At 44.5% G+C, this 17,814-nt stretch overlaps 1 protein-coding gene across 5 annotated transcripts in view; it reads right to left on the bottom strand.

Annotated features, from left to right (window-relative positions):
* HDAC6 (histone deacetylase 6) overlaps positions 1 to 17,814 on the bottom strand; it is a 1,533,697-nt gene that overhangs the window by 233,499 nt on the left and 1,282,384 nt on the right. For all 5 annotated transcript variants that reach the window (XM_044080374.1, XM_044080376.1, XM_044080377.1 and 2 more), the window contains exon 22: positions 8,483 to 8,632. In XM_044080374.1, the coding sequence (XP_043936309.1) occupies positions 8,483 to 8,632 (150 nt within the window). The remainder of the gene's footprint in view (positions 1 to 8,482; positions 8,633 to 17,814) is intronic.

Below are 17,814 nucleotides of genomic sequence, written 5' to 3'. Positions count from 1 at the left end.
ACAGCAGACCTTTGGACTTTGGCCCAGTAAAAACAGACTTGCACACAAAAGTTAAGCAGCAGACCTTTAGCCCAGCAAAGACAGACTTGCACACAGTTAATTGGCTGGCCGAAAAGGGTAAAAGCTACACTAAGCAGAAGCTTGCTTGAATGGACTTACAGCGACTAAAAAGTTCTATTTTTTTTTCTTACCTGGAGGCTGGGGACATGTGGGCGGACTCTGCAAAATTTCTGTTATATTCCCTATTTCCCTCCAAATATTTCAAAATCAATGTCTGACCAAGTCCACAGGCTGTAGCTGATGTCATCATGCAAGCCCCTGTAGGATGGTGATGTCAGCCATAAATTTAAAGTGGTAATATAAAAATAATAATAATAATAATAATAATAAAATAATCTAAAAAAAATCGGGAATTAAAGGGGCCACTCGGGAATTTGTGGCACCCCATTATTTTGCCATCAAAACCGGTAAATACAGAGGAATTCAGTACGGTTGAGAGGTATGCCACTTCCAAGTCATGCTGACTTACTTGAATGCTCAGATTGTTGCTCTTTGCTGTGTCCAAAGTTACATTACTGCTTGCAAAACAGGCGAAGGACAGGCATAACTTTTAGCCTCTCGGCTCTAAAGCTTGAGACAAGACTAAAAATAGTCAAAGGTACCACAGTTGGCAGAATAGCTGTACAACATGTATTTATTTTCTCAAGCCGTACATATTCAGTGACTGCAGTTCTTCAGTGCTGGCCTCAGAATTATAGATTCCATGGGGACTAAATCAAACTCTGAGGCAAAACCAAGTATAATTCTGAAAACTGTAGGTGGTTCAGAGAGCTACAGCCAGAGGAATTTACTGTTTTTTATGTGGCAAATTTTATTTTCCATGCTAAGGTACTAGGAAAACTAATCAGTTTTCTGAAGGCGAAGGAACAAAAAAGAAAAGTTCAAGCAGAGATGATGGTTATTTTTTTACCTTATTTAGCTAAGTGTATAATTACTGTACATATCTACTTTGTACTGGAGCACATGATGCATCACTACTCAGGGGAAGATCTGTTATTTATTAAATCCATACTGCCCTAAAGCAGTAGAATATGCTGTTTGCTAATATCATTCTGTTTACTCACTCATCCTGCTAGCCCAATAAAAAGGCTTTTTTTCATTATGTTAATGTTAACACGATTTGAGGGTTAACCTTGAGCATACCTCTAAAATGTCCAGACTTCTGCAGAACATCTAGAATTTTGCCTGAGTTTTCTTTTTTTTTGGGTCTATTTCTCATAAAATCTGTAGTTTTTTGTCAAATCATTGAGGACTGCAGTCATTAAATAAAGACAAATATTTGAATTTCAGGCTTATATTATATCTCTCAACCTCTGAAAAAAGGTCAGAAATAATGGGGTGACAACAGATCAAAATCCAGAACAAATTTTAAATATTGCTCTTTTAGAGCTTGTTAGAATAATTGGTTTTGCAATTGCATGCATTTTCTGAATTATATGTCTGAAACTGGTGTCTGATATTATTTAGTGACTTCAATCCTCAGTTATTTGCTAGAGAACCACACATTTTATGAGGAACAGACCAAAAATTTGAAGGAAATATCTTGTTGAGAGGAATGCCTCATATCCTTCAGAAAATGCATTCTAATACAAAACCTGTTATTCTACCAAAATACCCAAAGTTTAGAAAAGCAATATTTAAAATTAGCCCGATTTACGGCTTTTGCACCACACTTCTACTAAGAGACTGAGAGGTATGTATTTGAGTGTCTGCTTGCTCCTTGGCAATGCTTCATAAATGTCAACAAGAAAATCAATAAGGAAATCTAGTGAACAGAACTGTACAGCATCAGGAAGAATGGCAACTGTGAAAATAACCAGGAAACGGAAGAAAACACCAATATATCTAAGAGGAGGTTCTCATACGTACCTATTTCTGATTTTTTGTTCTTTTAATCATTCTGGTACAATGAATCTGATACAAGTAAGTTTATCCATTACCTGCACCCTAGTGCAAGCACCAAAAAAGACAAATTCTACTCCTAGCACTATGAAGCATGAAGTGCTGAAACAATATTCTTGGATTTAATGAGTTTTTAAGTATGACACCCCTGATGAAAAGGTGGTGGACTGTTAAGGCATAATGTACCAAATAATCTTTCCAGAGTCAGATCTGTTTGTAGCCTCAATATCTAATGCATAATTGCTAACTTGTGATTCCAGAGTCCTGTTTCATCAGCAGGACAGTTCTACAGATATGTCCCTTTCTTAGGAGCTGGTGGAACCTCAGAGATGACTATATCTAATAAGGGAACTGAAGGGCTTTCTCCCATTTCATCCAGATATTTTTTTAAACTGCTGTTGTGAAATTTTAACAAAGTGTGTTGTTGAGAAAATGTTATTAGAGTGAGCTCTACTGACTTCCTGCCAAAGGTTTTCTCACACTTACAGTACAAAGGTGGAAAAAGAAAAAAAAAAAACTAATTGGATAAATATCTCTGAAATGGATGTGGATAACTAGTCTTTCTTTTAAACAGTTGAGGAAAAAAAAAAAGTTATGTTCTTACCATAACTTGACATCTGTGCTATCCAGTGTCATTATTTATCACAGATGGGTCTAGGATCCAGCCTCAGATACGAGCTGGCAACTTCTCAGACAGATCCAGAGCTCAAGCCCCTCCCCTTCCTATATTCACTTGCTACCTTCTAACCTTCAGGTCGAGTGTGCGAAATTAGAAAAAACGCAGAAACAAACATCTACAAGAGAAGTCAAAAACTTCCCACCATATGCAAGCCACTGCAGCCTCACCAGTCCCCCCCAGAAAGAAGGATGAAGGAGACTCCAGAGGTCAAAGATTTGTCTTGCCACTGACGGATTCAGGGACCACTCGTGAGGACTCGAGATGGATCTGCTGAGTTCATTAGCCAGCATGTTGGAACTCCCGGGTATATGAGTTGCAAGAAGAAAGCACCTGGAAGACATTGTCTATTCCCACATGTTCTTGGCCTCTCTGCACAGAAGATAACACTGTGTTCCCCCTTGCTTATTGATCTACCAGACAACTGCCAAGTTGTCCATCTGAATTGCTATGGTCACCAGAGGGAGGCATTCCTGAAAGGCTTGCAATGTTAAAAAGGACTGCCCTCATCTCCAGGATGTTTATGTGCAATTTAGTCTGTAAAGGGGACCATGTACCTTGAACCATCCTGCTCTGAAACTGCCCCCCCCCCCCCCGAACAGGAAGGTGTCCATTGTCACTGTGGCCTTGGGGTGGGGTGAGACAAAATGGCCTGCCTAGATAAAGGTCCTGAGACTGAAGCCACCAAAATAAGATGATTCCTGCAAGCCTGCATCAACTTTATTGTCACAGGCATGGGTTGAGACAAAATGGACCACTGGACTTGCTAGGGTCCACTGGAGAACTCACATATGATACCTAGCGAGGCACAGCAACTGAATGGCAGCTGCCACAGAGCCTGGCATTCTGAGAATCAAATGAACAGCCGGGCAAGCTAGATTCAACAAAAGAAAAACTTGATCCCGAATGAAGGTGGACCCCTGCAGGTAGGCAGTGCTGCAGTCTCTGACATAGTGTCCAGCAGGACTTCAATGAATTCCAGATTTTGTCTCGGAACTAGATTTCACTTGGGCAGGTTCACTATGATACACAGATGCTGGAAAAGACTGAGGAGATACCTGGTTACCAGTGTTAATCAATGCCTCGTGGCAGCTGTGAGAAGCCAATCATCCAGGTATGGAAAAACCTGAAAACCCTGCAGTCAGAGATTAGCTGCCACCACTGCCATACATTTGGGAAACACCCGGGGGGGGGGGGGGGGGCTGTGGTGAGTCCAAAGAGCAGGGCTCTGAACTGATAATGACTGGCCCTAACTGAAAGTGTAAATGTCTCCTGGAGCATCTGTTGATCTTTATATGACAGTATGAATCCTTGAGAGCCACTGAGAACATCCAATAGCCCTTTCGCAAGAGAGGCAGAATGGACTGTACAGTGACCATCTGGAACTTGGACTTCTTGACAGAAAAGTTTAGCTCGCTGAGGTCCAAAATTGGATGTAGATCCTTGGTCTTTTTTGGCACCAAAAAGAAGCAACAGTAAGTTCTGGACCCTCGTTGTCCTGTTGGGACCTCTTGAATGGTTCCTTTTTGAAGGTCTTGCATCTCGAGATAGGCCAACTCCCTCTGGCGGGGTGGTACGTCTGGGAGAAACCTCTGAGTTGGAGGGGGTTGGAAGAAGGGAATGGAGTAACTCCTGGAAATGATTTTTAGCACCCACTGATCAGAGGTGAGATATGTCCAGGATACTGGGTAAAGGGAGAGAAGACTCCCGACTGCCTCCAAGGCAGAACAGTTGGGCAGCGTATCAGTAGCACTGGAAGGCTTCTCCGAGAAAGGTTCTCAGGAGTCCTGATTTTGCAGACCCCCTTTGCCCCTAGGGTGATATCTACCATTGAATCTCCTGCCCCGGCCTGTGGAAGAGGATTCCTGGGAGGTGTCCTGAAAGGAAGACTGAGTCCTCTGGAACCAAAGCTTCTTACTTCCCCTCTGGGTCTCGGAAAAGGACTTCTGGGGAGTAGAAAACTTGATTCCTACTACAGAAAGAATCTTGCCTTCCTGCTCACTGTGGGTTAACGTCTCCTTTACAGATGGTCCAAACAAAGTGGAATCATCAAAGGGGGCATTAGTAAAGGATGCCTTAAAGTTCTGCAAACCTGCAAAGGTGAAGCCAGGCATATTGCCTGATAGTGATGCCGGTGCCTGCCACGCAAGAGGTGGCCTCTGCAGTATTGGAGATCAGCCTCATCGAGGCACTGGCTAAGGAAGTGAGAGTGGACAGCCTCGGAGAGACTAGCTTGAGGCTCTCTGGAGGCAAAAACTTTGATAGGGAAGTGGTAAGTTCCAAAATCAAATCCCTCTGAAGCCGGGTAAAGTGGATCAATTAAATAGTTGCTCTTAGACAAAATGTAGCTCAGGCAAACACATGATTTTCAAAACAGTCAATCACCCTGGGACTCCCTGTTCAGCGGATGGACAGAGGAGCTCTGCTCAGCTAGCTCCTTCTTGGTAGCAGCGGCCACCACAATAGCATGGACAGGGACACCTTTGCTCCAAAAAGACCTATCCTTAGGGGGACTGAGGAACTTATCCGCTTTCTTGGGTAAAGCTTCCACCATGTCCAGCTTCTTCCAAGCCCTGCTGAAGATAAGGTCCACAAGCTCATCAGCAAGGGGGGAGCCCAGGTAGTAGATGGGGCCGTCCTGAATGCTTTTAGGAACACAGATTCCTCCGAAGATGGGGACTGGGTAGACCATCTGTCTCTCTGTTTGAGAACTTCCAAGATGTGCCTGAAGGAAACCTCCTCCAGCAGAAGTTTGGGTGACCCATCTCCCTCCTCAAAATCAGTGTCTTTGGTGAGGGACTTTCTGGGGGAGTCCAAGTGCCTCCTCCTGCATGTTCTCTTCCAAGTGGGCTCCTCTGTGGTGGGCTCATGGGAGGACTCAGAACAGATGGGTACCCCAAGTGGGGCAGTAGCCATCTGAAGGCACTCACAGGAGGGCTGACCCTGGATGGATGATGAGGCCTCAGCACCCAAACCTGAGAAAGGTTGGAGAAGACCTCGAGAAGGAGAGGTAACTACCAAAATGGAGAAGGTCCTCTCTACCACCCGGAAGACCACCTGACTTGATGAAGCCCCCCCCATCCCCTATTGCTGGGGCCACATGGGAAGGGAGAAGAGACACTGACACAGTACAGAAGTAAGTAGTTTTTTGAAATTAAAAGCTTTAAGTGTATAAGTTTTCTAAATGTATGTTGATTTAATATTATATTGGTTAAATGGGGAGGTTCTTTCAGAATGTTTTATATTTATTTATTTTTGTACATACACACTTTTTTACTTGGAGGAAAAATAGGGGTTTTGCTACTTTAAATGAATTAATTGGATACCAATCAATCAATTAATGTATGGCCAGGTTTTTAATGGTAGGTTTTACCATGGGATGATTTTTTGAATATCTTAAAAATGTTTGAACAACTTGGTTCATTGTTTCTGATGAAGTCTTTGATGTATTCCTGATGAAAGCGCTTAAACTACTTTGAAAAACTACCTTGGATATTTATTTAATAAATACTTTTGGTAAACTGCTGAACTGCTTACTAGTCGTGCTTGGTGACACTGGACATTTTTGCCTCAATTTTGGTTCTAGTGTTTGAGTTTGGTTCCTGGTTTAAAGGTTGGGGAGGACCTTGAGAAGGAGAGGGAACTATCAAACTGGAGAAGGTCCTCTCTACCACCCGGACGACCACCGGACTGGATGAACCCCCCCCCCATCCCCTATTGCTGGGGCCACATGGGAAGGAAGAAGGGACCCCGATAGTACAGAAGCCCCCAGACAATATTGCCCCCAGCTCTCCAGTGCAGAGGCCCCCAAGAAAAAGCAGTGGTGTGAAAAGTCTGGACACAAACCCCCCCCAGTCCAAGGGTTGAGGAACAGAGCCGGTCAGGGACCTTGACGGTGTCGAGAAGGGGGGAGGCATACCTGACACCGTCAGCCTCTCACTGTGAATCTCCTAGTCCTGACATTCCAAAACCTGCTGGATTGGAAGAGGAGAGTAGAGACCTGTGGTTGGAGAGGGTCCCCTAGCAACATGGGCTGGGGACGGCAGAAAGCCCAAATTCCTCATCATCCTATCCATGTCAAAAGGAAGGAGACATCTGGACAATCTGGATGAAGCTGAAGAATGGCCAGATCTTGCTGGGGATCCGGCCTTGGATCCCGATGGTCTATGGCCTCAAGAAGGAGACTGGCTTTGATGTCTCAGATCCAACCTCCTGGAAGACCCAGATGGTGAAACTCAACAACTATAGGATCCGATGACACTGGCGGATCAGACAACCTTGTAGGATCCGAAGGCTTGGGAGCCATACCAGATGATCCAGAAAACTGGTCGGATCCGGGGATGGCCTGCTAGTACTTGGACCCAAAGGACTCCAATCTGACAAGGCCTTGGGTCTGAGAGTCTGACCCGAAGCTCAAGGAATGACAGACCTTGGATCCGAAGCCAAAGAGGCTGGACTCGGATCCAGGGATCTGGATTCAAGAGCCTTGGCTTTTTAGGGAAGGAGGAAAACGATACCCCAGAGGTAGGAGGAGGTCTCTTCCTTGGCTCCTGCGAGGACTTAGAAAGAGAGTCTGCATGCAGAGCATCACCCTGAGCCAAGCACTTGAGGAGAAGCTTATTGCTGCGCTCTACAAAGGATCTAGGGTTGAATGCAGCACAAGTGTCACCAAGATCAATTCTGGACCAAACCAGAAAATAATTATTATGCTGCACTGACCCTAAACAGTATAGACACTCCTCATGCAAGTCATGGCACTGCATCTTCCCACCACACGAGGAGAACCTCTTAAAGCCTGCAGGCTTTTCAGCCATCCTGTCCAACTACAACAGACATACACACACGTACACAGACAGGAGGAAGAAAAGAGTTTTTTTTTTTAAAGAAAGCGACCACTTTAAGAAAAAGGGGCGAAACGCCAAGCACTAGAAGGGGGGGGACCTACCCACACCATAAACTAGGTTCTAACAGGGAGGGGAGGAATTACAATTAACTAACTGCAGTTAAAGACTGCAATGATAGCCTGAAAAGGAAAGAAAAGAAAGAAAGAAAGCCAAGAAAACAGCACTTGTCTAAGATTTCTACGCTTGATCCTGGACCATTTCTACAGCGATTTAGCAGCAAACGAGATCTGAGAGTTAGACGGTAGCAAGGGATTATGGGAAGGGGACAGGCTTGAGGTCTGGAACTGTTTGAGAAGTTGCCTGCTCGGATCTGAGGACGGATCCTAGATTCATCTGTGAGGAATAATGACACGGATAATATCAGATCTGGAACTGAACCAACGGATTTATTTTAAATGTTAAAAAGCCACTTTAACATGTTTAACACGTACGACTCATTTTAGTGAGATTATGCAAATGAAAAACAATATAAGGAAGCTTACATATCAGTGTCTATAAGATATAAGCTCATCGTCATTAAAGAGGAAGTTTTCAAGGAAATAATTATTGAAATCTCACATCTAATGTGCCTTACTTTCTGCAACTTGCTTTTTTACTAACAGTGTGTAACATACACTTTTAAAGTTGTCAATGTACACAGTGTTATCTAAATGAACACTGCTCAGTGATTCACCTACTTAAGACAAAAAAATCATACATTATACATTTATTTTTATGCAGAATTAACAGTATAAAAACACTGTATTCAACTTTGAAGAAAGGAAAAAGTTACCAGGCACTGTTTTTCCTTTTTATGGCTAAAACACAAATGGGTCAATCTCACTTAAAAAAAAAAAAAAAAAAAAAAAAAATCCACAACAAGTTAGATTATGATCAGGTTTCAATCAGGCACTTTGAACATTTGTTGGAGGGGATTTATGCACTATGAAAAATGCTTTACCTCTAGCACCACAATAACCTTTCCTCCAGCCAAACTCGACAGCATGTGGGTCATATGGGCATAAGCTTCAGGAGTCACTGTGTAGCCACCAAGTGGGTCACCCTGAGCTGCATCAAAACCAGCAGACACCAAGACCAATTCTGGACCAAACTAGAAAAGAAATAATTATGTTGTTATGCTCTTATGAGTCTAAAAACATTTAAATGTATAAACAATTTGCGATTAACAATGCAACAACAATACCATTCCTGTTCATGAAAAATAATTTCATATTTCAGTATCCATCAGGACTTAGCATTCAAAGTATGACTCAAACAAAGGTGATGACTTTATGCACACAATTTACATCAGAAACACACATTTCCTACAATGCTAGCAGCCTGAAGATGAATGCTTTGATTACATGAGTGAATACTACTTGACTTTTAGTCCACAAGTACAGTACATTGTCTGTAATGTCAGCAAAAAAGAAGTTATGTATGCACCATAATGTTCCATTTGAGTAGTAGCTCTTCATTTGTCTTCAACCTGTGGGTTTCCGGATCTGTATCGGATCAGACTCGGCCGCATATCCAGCATATGATCCACGCTCAAAGCTCCTCCCCTTACCCATAATGCTCCTGTCTCCTTCCTCCCTTTAGACTGACTTTACTGTCCAATCCAGTACCATCACCCAACCCAACAGAGACTTGTCCATACCAAAAACCAACAACAAGGATAACAGGCACCCTACGGTGATCACTTCCATTCTTAGAAGGCACCAGCAGTTCACACAATGCCAGGGGTAGGAGGGAGGGATGTTTGAAGACAAATGAAGAACAACTACTCAGACAGAACGTTATGGTGAGTACATAACTTCTTTATCTGAAGTAGTTGTCTTCATTTGTTCTTCAACCTGTGGCACAGAGTCTCCACCTACCAGACACCTAGGAGGCCATCATGGAAGGATATTCGGGAGCATGGAGGAGCCAAAGGATGCCCTTTTCCTGGATACAATGTCCAATTTATAATGTGAGATGAAGGTATGGGAAGAGGACCAAGTGGCCGCAGAACAAATATCATCTAATGAAACTCTGGACCAGAAAGCTGGTGACGTGGCCATAGACCTGGTAGAATGTGCTTTCACCTGACTTGGCGGGGAAAACCCCTTGGCTGAATATGCCTGAATGATACATTGAGAAATCCAATGGGCGATTGTAACCTTAGAGATTGGTTTCCCTAAAAAGAGTTTAGAGTAAGAAATGAAAAGTTGGTCAGACTTACAAAAGGTTTTTGTCCTGTGCAAGCAGAAATGTAACTGTTTGTGCCCATCTAATAAACGCAATTTGTATTTCCCCTGTTTTGAAAATTTGGAAAGAAGACCGGGAGGTTGATTACCTGATTAATGTTGGCCTCTGAAGCTACTTTAGGTAGAAATGATGAATTAGTATGTAAAGACACCCTTGTCCTTATGAAAAATCACATAACGGGCTTTGATCAATAGATCCTGAAGTTCCAAAACTCTCCTGGCAGAAGTAATGGCAACCAGAAAGGCAGTCTTCCAGGAGAGAAACTGTATATTCACTGAAGTTGCAGGTTCAAAGGGAGGCGAGACTAACCCTTGAAGTACTAGGGTAAGATCCCAAGGTGGTGTAGGGTACTTTATCAGGGGTTGAAGAAGAAAAGCACCTTTGTGGAAGGCCTTGCAAAGCTTTGAAGATGCTAAGGAAGTTGTATTATCCCCCACATGATAATTAGAAATTGCCGCAAGTTGAACTTTGACAGTATAAAAACTGGAACCTTGTTAAAAAATTCCAGATAAAAATTCCAACACCACAGAAACTGGAGCCGTGGAAAGATCTAATGCATGCTGAGAGGCCCAGATAGAAAAATTTTTCACTTGCCGGAGTACACTTTTCTGGTGGAAGATTTATGAGCTGCCACTAGAATTCTTTTGACGGGAGAGGATAATCTGGGAGTCCTGACTATCATGGCAATTGGAGCAGCCAAGCAGTGAGCTTTAGACTGTCCAGGTCTCCATGGGGTATGAGATCCAAAACTGGATCCAACGTCCATGGTGGAGCCACCAGATGAGACCTCAGAGAGGGAAAAGAGACCTGCTGAGGCCAGAATGGGGCAATAAGGATAACTAAGCTCCTCAGCTTGCGAGTTTTCTGAAGAAATGTTGATATTAAGGGAAGAGGAGAATAAGCATACAGAAGACCGGGGGGCCAAGCATGAATCAGAGCATCTCTGGGGCCTTCCCACTCAGGGGGATTCAGAGCAAAGAACTCTCTGCATTTCGCTTTGGAAGGAGTGGCGAATAGATCGCAGCAAGGCTGACCCACTTGTGAAAGATCTGTTCCACTACTGAAGGATTAAGAGACCACTTGTGAGGCATCAGAATAGATGTGCTGAGCCTGTCTGCTAGAATGCTGGACCTCCCCAGAATGTGTATTGCCACCAGAAAATGGCCGATGGAGATCACCCATTCCCATACTCTCATGGCCTCGCAACATAGGGGATATAATCTGGTTCTCCTGTTTGTTGATGTAGCAGACCACTGACATATTGTCCATCTGGATAGCAATTGTTCCGGAAGGGAGATGGGCATGAAGAGCTTGTAGTGCTAGAAGCACCACCCTCACCCTCCAGGATGTTGCTATGCAAATTTGTCTCGTAGGGGGACCATGTGCCTTGAACTGTCCTTCCCGAGCAGTGCCTCCACATCCCAGCTGGAAGGTGTCCATATTCACCGTGGCCATGGGAAATGGTGAGAGAAAAGGATGTCCCCGAACCAGGTCCGAGGAATGACTCCACCACTGAAAAGAGTCCCTGCACACTCAAAAGATTCGGACAGGGTGAGTCAATGAAAGATCTAATAGGGACCATTGTACTGAAAGGGTCCATTGAAGGATCCACATGTGAAGATGTGCCAAGGGCAAGAGATTGATCGTGGCCCCCATGGACCCCAATGCCCTTAATACTACTTCCACTGTTGGAGACTGAGTTTGAAGAATGCAAAGAACATGTAGCTTCAGACTGTGTACTCTGTCTGGAGTAAGAAACACTCTGGTTCAAATTGTGTCTAATCGTGCCCCAATGAAGTCTAATGTTTGGACAGGGGTCAGAGATGATTCGTTGAGATTGATGGTAATGCCCAACCTCTGGGGTAGAAGAAGAAAAGAATCCCTCATTTGACAAAGTTGATGCCTGGAAGGGGCAGTGAGGAGCCAATCGTCCAGGTAAGGAAATACCTGAATGTCCTGGAGTCTAAGGTGACCTGCTACTACTGACATCACTTTGGTAAACACACTGGGGGGCTGTGATGAGACCAAAGGGGAGTGCTCTGAACTGATAATGATTGGCTCCTAGCCGGAAGCGGAGAAACCTCGAACAGAATCTGTCCATCTTGATATGATAGTACGTATCCTGGAGGTTGATCGAGCACATCCAATCATTCTCCTGCAGGAAGGGCAGGATAGATTGCAGGGTGACAATCCGGAATTTCACCTTGGCCACAGACAGTTTCAGGGTGGATAGATCCAAAATGGGTCTTATGTCCCCAGTTTTCTTTGGCACCAAAAAGAACCTGGAATAAATACCTGATCCAGAATGGTCTGGGGGACGGGTTGGATGACTCGCTTTCTTAGCAGCTTTGTGATTTCCAGGGCTGCATCCTCCCTGTGCATGGGTGGAATTTCTGGGAGGTGTTTAGGTGGCTCGAGGAAGGAGATTAAATAACCTTCTGATATAATTCATAACACCCAATGATCTTTTGTGATGGACTCCCAACTCCATTAGGTGCAACGAAAGAGAGCCACCGACTGCCTCCAGAGAAAAGCAGTCAAGCAACCCCTTCATGGTTGCTGAGCGGGTCTGTCCGAGAAAGGTTCTTGAGACAAGTAATTTCTCGGACCTCCTCTGCATCTAGGGCAATGTCCATCAAATCCCCCTATGCCCCTGGGGGGAAGGTGTGTTCTGAGCGTCTTGGGGAAAATTCTGAGATTTTCAAAACCCCACCTTCTTGGCACCTCGCTGATTCCTAGAGAAAGATCAATGAGGGGCCGTGAAGCACATTCTGATGGCAGACAGAGTCTTCCCTTCCTTCTCACTCTGAACTAAAGTCTCACGTACCGACTTCCGAAACAGGGAAAAACCGTTGTACGGGGCATTGGTAAATGATGTCTTGAAAGTTTCCGAAAACTGACAGAGCCAGAGCCAGGCATGTCACCTGATGGTAACGCCTGTACCAGCTGCCCTAGCAGCTCCTTTGGTTGCATGGGAGAGGAGGCACATAGAGGTGCTTGCAACTGATTTTAGAGTGGCCATACGAGTGGAGAAAATCTTCTTGTCCTCCTCTGACATGGACTCCAGAGTCGACTCAGTGATTTTCTTAATTAGGTCTCGCTGTAGCTGAATCACATATGCCATGTAATTCAGTGCCTGAACAGAGAAGGTCACTGAAGCATACACCCGCTTCCCGAAACGGTCCATCGCCTTTGACTCTCACTCAGGAGGGTGGACTGTAGAGCTCTCCTGAGTGAGCTCCTTCCTAGTGGCCACTGCTACCACCATGGCATCAACAGAGGATATCTTGTTCCAATATAACATATCTGAGGGGGGCTCAAGACCTTGTGCAAACATTTGGGAATGGGCTCCACCATGTCTGGTTCCACTAAAGGATCTGCAGGAGGGGACACCCAGGAAGTAGAGGGTCCTGCGCCAAATGGCTCGAGGAACACAGATTCTTCCGAGGTAGGTTTTTGGGCAGACCACCCCCCCTCACTGGCGAAGGAGTTCCACGATGTCTCCGAAAGAGACACCCTTGGGGGTGACTGGAGGGAACCTTCCCCTTCCTCCAAATTGGTGTCTTCAGGGAGAGATTCCGGCAGGGAGTCTAGGTGCCTCCTTTTGCACATACGTTTGCAAGGGATCTCCTCAGTGGGGATCTCTGGGGAGGGCTCGCTAATATCTTGCTGCTCCCAAGAGGAAGCTTCCTGAGGCAAAGTGGTGGCAGGCTGTACACCTGAGATGGCAGAATGGCTGGAACCGCACTAGAAACAGAGGGATTTGGGGGTGGAGTCTGAAGATGAGATGGTCAAGGGTCTCTAAGAAATTGAGAGAACCCTCTCCACCACATAGAAAGGTGAAGGGGAATAGACATCCTGAGAAAGGACAATAGGAGCCATCACCCTCTGACCCAACGGGCGAGTTAGAGCTGAACCTCCATGCACCGAGATACCAAGAGGGAGGCTGCGCTCTGACACACCTGGAGCCGACACCAACCCCTCAGATCCAATGCCGAGGCTATGGCTCCAAAAGCTTGCTGGATCCGAATTAGTCGGATCCGACCTGCTCAAGGTCATAGCCGGTGTAGAGATACAAGGTACCACTGGCACCGGCCCCTCGACACAGAGAGTCCTCGCATCCAAGGGCTCCGCAATCAAAGGTCGGATCAGAGAAGGAGTAATCAGGGTGAAAAAGGACTGCGTGTTCCCCACTCTAGAGGGAGAGGTGGCAGGCAAGACTCCCATCTGTATATGGGTGCAGATGAACTTCTGCATCATCCTATCCATCTCCGCTGCTCTCAGGCCCCAGGTGGAGTGGGAGGAAGTGGCTACAGACACCAGCCTGGAGGAGCGGTGATTAAAAACTTGAGTTGGCGACTGGATCGGGGGCTCCTCCGGCTCTGGGGAGACTGGTCTCTGAGCCAACCTAACTTTAGGTGGCGGGCCGGCTGAAGCCAAGTGATCCAGGGATCGCTTCCTTGGCCTATCCCTATGACACATTTTGTCTCCATCCCCGGGCCTCTTGGCAAGAGTTTGAGTCCCAAAGGCTGGGGAGGAGGCAGGAGGCACAGGGGACTTGAGTCCCTGAAGAGGGAAGAAGGCCCTTAGAAATTAGTTTGTCCCTCCTGTCCTTAAGTGCCCGGGGATTAAATCCAGCACAGATTGGACAGGAGGTTTGGAGATGGGTTGCCCAAAACACACTATGCACAGTGTGTGGCCATCGGCTGGGGAGAGAATATGAACACACTCTGTACACTTTCTGAAACTGGGTTTGGGTCTGGTGTCAGACATGTCCTAACCTCAGGCCCAACACACTCACAATCACACAGACCACACACATAAGAGGTGAGAGAGAGAGAGTTTTCTTTTTTTTTTTTTTTATTTTTTTATTTCTGACAGAAACGTGGAGGGGAGGTACAAGGTATGTAGAGAGAAAAAATGGAAGGATTTACACCAAAACAGCACTTACCACAAACCTTTACTGCAGAGAGCTCAGATCATGATGCGGACATGTAGTGCAGCAAATGAGATCTGAAGGGAGGAAGGAGACAGGAGCATTATGGGTAAGGGGAGGAGCACTGAGCTTGGATCAGATACTGGATATGCGGCCGAGTCAGATCTGACAGGTATCCGGGAACCCACAGGTTGAAGACCAAATAACGACAACCACTTCAGATCAAAATGACATACTTATTGTAAATGAATGTTACATACTTATTATAACGATATATTTGGATGAATAGGTTCATCAACATCGACAATAAGACTATACTGTTAGAAGTCAGGCACCTGGAACTTTACCTAATTACTAAGAAACCCTTCCTCTGATTCATAATGCTCTGTGAATAGACCTTCCTATCAGGAATTTCAATCATATCATGCAAATGTAGAGCACAGAAAAAAAAAATCATAAAAGCAATAATGAACTCCAGATCATGTCAGCAACAGGGGAAATGGATGGTGCAGTGGGTGGGTATGTTGATAATTTATATGCTAATCATGAACTATCGCTAGGTTCAGTATATAACGTTTGTACCTAGTATGTGCAGCCTATTTTAATACAGCAAAATAGAGTCTGAAGCTAATCCTCTGAGTGTCCACCCTAATGGGTTCTTCTGATTACTGTGGTACCTAAGGAAAGACCCAGACCTAGACATTATATACATCTAAAGCTGCACTCAGGGGAAAAACAGTGAGTGTGTGTCTCTGCCCAGGTTCAGTGTGCTCTAGGCTGAGAGGGTAAAGTCTTATTGAATTTTTTGTAATAAAACTTAACATGATTAGTCAACCATTTCAATAACGTCACTTTAGAAACCTTAGATGGCACTTTTTGTAGAAAGACACCAACTGTGAATCTTTTCTTAAGGACTTGTACCTGTCCACATAAAATACTAGTGGCTTTTTGGGATTTCTGAAATGCGACACATTCTCTTCTGTATGAATAGTTTTGAAAGACTGCAGACATCTGGAGGGATTGACTGCAGGTATTTCTCAACAGCTATGTTTGGCAGAAAGGATGAATCTGCTCATAACAAAAATGAAGTAGAGAAGATTGATACTTATGGGCTGCAATTCTGAAACATTTTTAGCACTAGTTATAGTCACTACAAAGAGTATTCTTCAAGAAAGGAACTTCAACTCTGTGGCTGCAACTGGCTCAAAAGAAAGAGATTATGCTTTTTAACATAAAATATACATCATACACAGTGACAAGACCCTTTAGAGGAGGGATGTGATTAGAAATGGAGCATTAAGAAAAAACCTTGCACACATTTAGAAGATGCTAAAGAGAAGGAATTGGAACCTTGGTGGAAGTCAGAGACAGCACCAATGTATATTTCTATATTGAAAATAATAACACATCAAATATTTAAGACAGTGTAACACTGCAGGCACTAGAAACAAAGGGATCAAGACCTCTAGAAATAATTCATATACATCTTTCTAGTATTTAGCCTCAAGGCAAAAGTAACAATCTGGACTGTCCTAGAAGGACATGAAGGATGTGTGCTCATTAGCAGAATAGCAAAAGCCACAGGGCAAGTCAAAGGGAGTGGCTACCCTGATTAGGCTTACCAGAAGGATGGATCAGCCGATATCAGAAAGTCCACAGACAGAGAATTCTCCAGAAGACAAGGTCTGAAAACAAGGGGAAATCAAACTTTCTTATACCAAAACAGAGCTATGAAACCGACTGGACTTTTCTGTATGGCTTTCTTAAAGATCTTTGGAATAAATAGAAATGGGGGATGGGGGCTATTTTTAGAAGACAGCATCCACGAGATGTTCTCTTGGAGGAAGGATCAAGGAAATGAAGTTTCTGCACTTGCTGTTGACTGGGAATGCTGAGATGTTACAGCAAAGCTTTCCAAAGAGACAGAAAGACTTCCATGCCACTGACAGACTGAGGGGACTGCTTGTGAGGTATCAGTAAGCAATGATTGAGTCTCTTGCTCTCCAGATCTGGCTTCCCCAGGAATGCATCCACCAGTCAAGACAGCAGTCTGCTGACACACTTCACTCCCAAACTCTCTCAGATTCTCAACCAAGAGGGTGCCCCGCTGTTACTGACTCTGTAATTCCAACCATTCAGAAAGCTACCACAGCCAATATGGCGCCTTCAAGACCTCTAGCTATTTTGCTGCTACTGGCCATGCCTGAACCAAAGTTGATGAGGGTTCCACTGTATCCATGATGGGTTCTGTAAAAGGTCTGAAATTTTACACAAATAGTGTAGTCTCTTTCCCATATTCACCAAGTGTACTTTAACATTTGGGATGAAAAGAGTAAATCTGTCAAAGGGGTCTTTAGTAAAGGTGATCTCGGAGTCCTTTGCAAAAATCAGTTTAACACAGCCAAGGAGGATGGCGTAGAGCAATCCAAGCCCCTGCTGCCAGAATCACACCATTAGCTGAGTTGTAGACAACTTTTATAGCGATGCTGGCTACAGATTACACAGCTGCCATCTGCAACTGAAGTTTAAGTTTAAGATATCAGTTTGTCAGCTCTTTAAGTAACTGATCCATCTCATCTGATATTTGACACTAGAATCTTAGCATATATGAAAAACAGCTTCTCACCCTCATGGGAAAAATGTAAGAGGACACACAAGTGCACTTCCCACAGCTGTTTATGGTCTTGATTTCTTATCCTGGGCAGGGACAGCAAGGCTCTGCAGGGTCACAGCCTTTTTAAAGGCAGACCCAGTCACAAAGAAGTCAAGCTGGGGTGGGGGTCTCAGTCTAACAAGTCCACTCTTTGGAAGACAGGAGTACCTGGTGTGGACTCCTTGGGACATTTATGACAACATAATTTCATCACTAGCCGCACCTTTATGACAACATAATTTCATCACTAGTCGCACCATTTTGTCTACGGGTGGGACCACTCACAAAGACAAGTGTGGGTCATGAAAAACCTTCTGCCAGATTTTTTGCAGACAAGTTGTAGAGTCTCTATGGGCCATCCACCTCTGTCTCATCATCTCAAGAGCCACTTCATATTTGGAGACATTATGTGGAATGGGGGAACTCTATGCATTCTTCATTCATGATATCTGGG

Source organism: Protopterus annectens, chromosome 8.part0 (assembly GCF_019279795.1).
Source record: "Protopterus annectens isolate FY-2018-M chromosome 8.part0, PAN1.0, whole genome shotgun sequence".
Taxonomy (NCBI): domain Eukaryota; kingdom Metazoa; phylum Chordata; order Ceratodontiformes; family Protopteridae; genus Protopterus; species Protopterus annectens.
The sequence above is the reverse complement of the archived record's forward strand: the minus strand, read 5'-3'. Positions and strand labels throughout refer to the sequence as shown.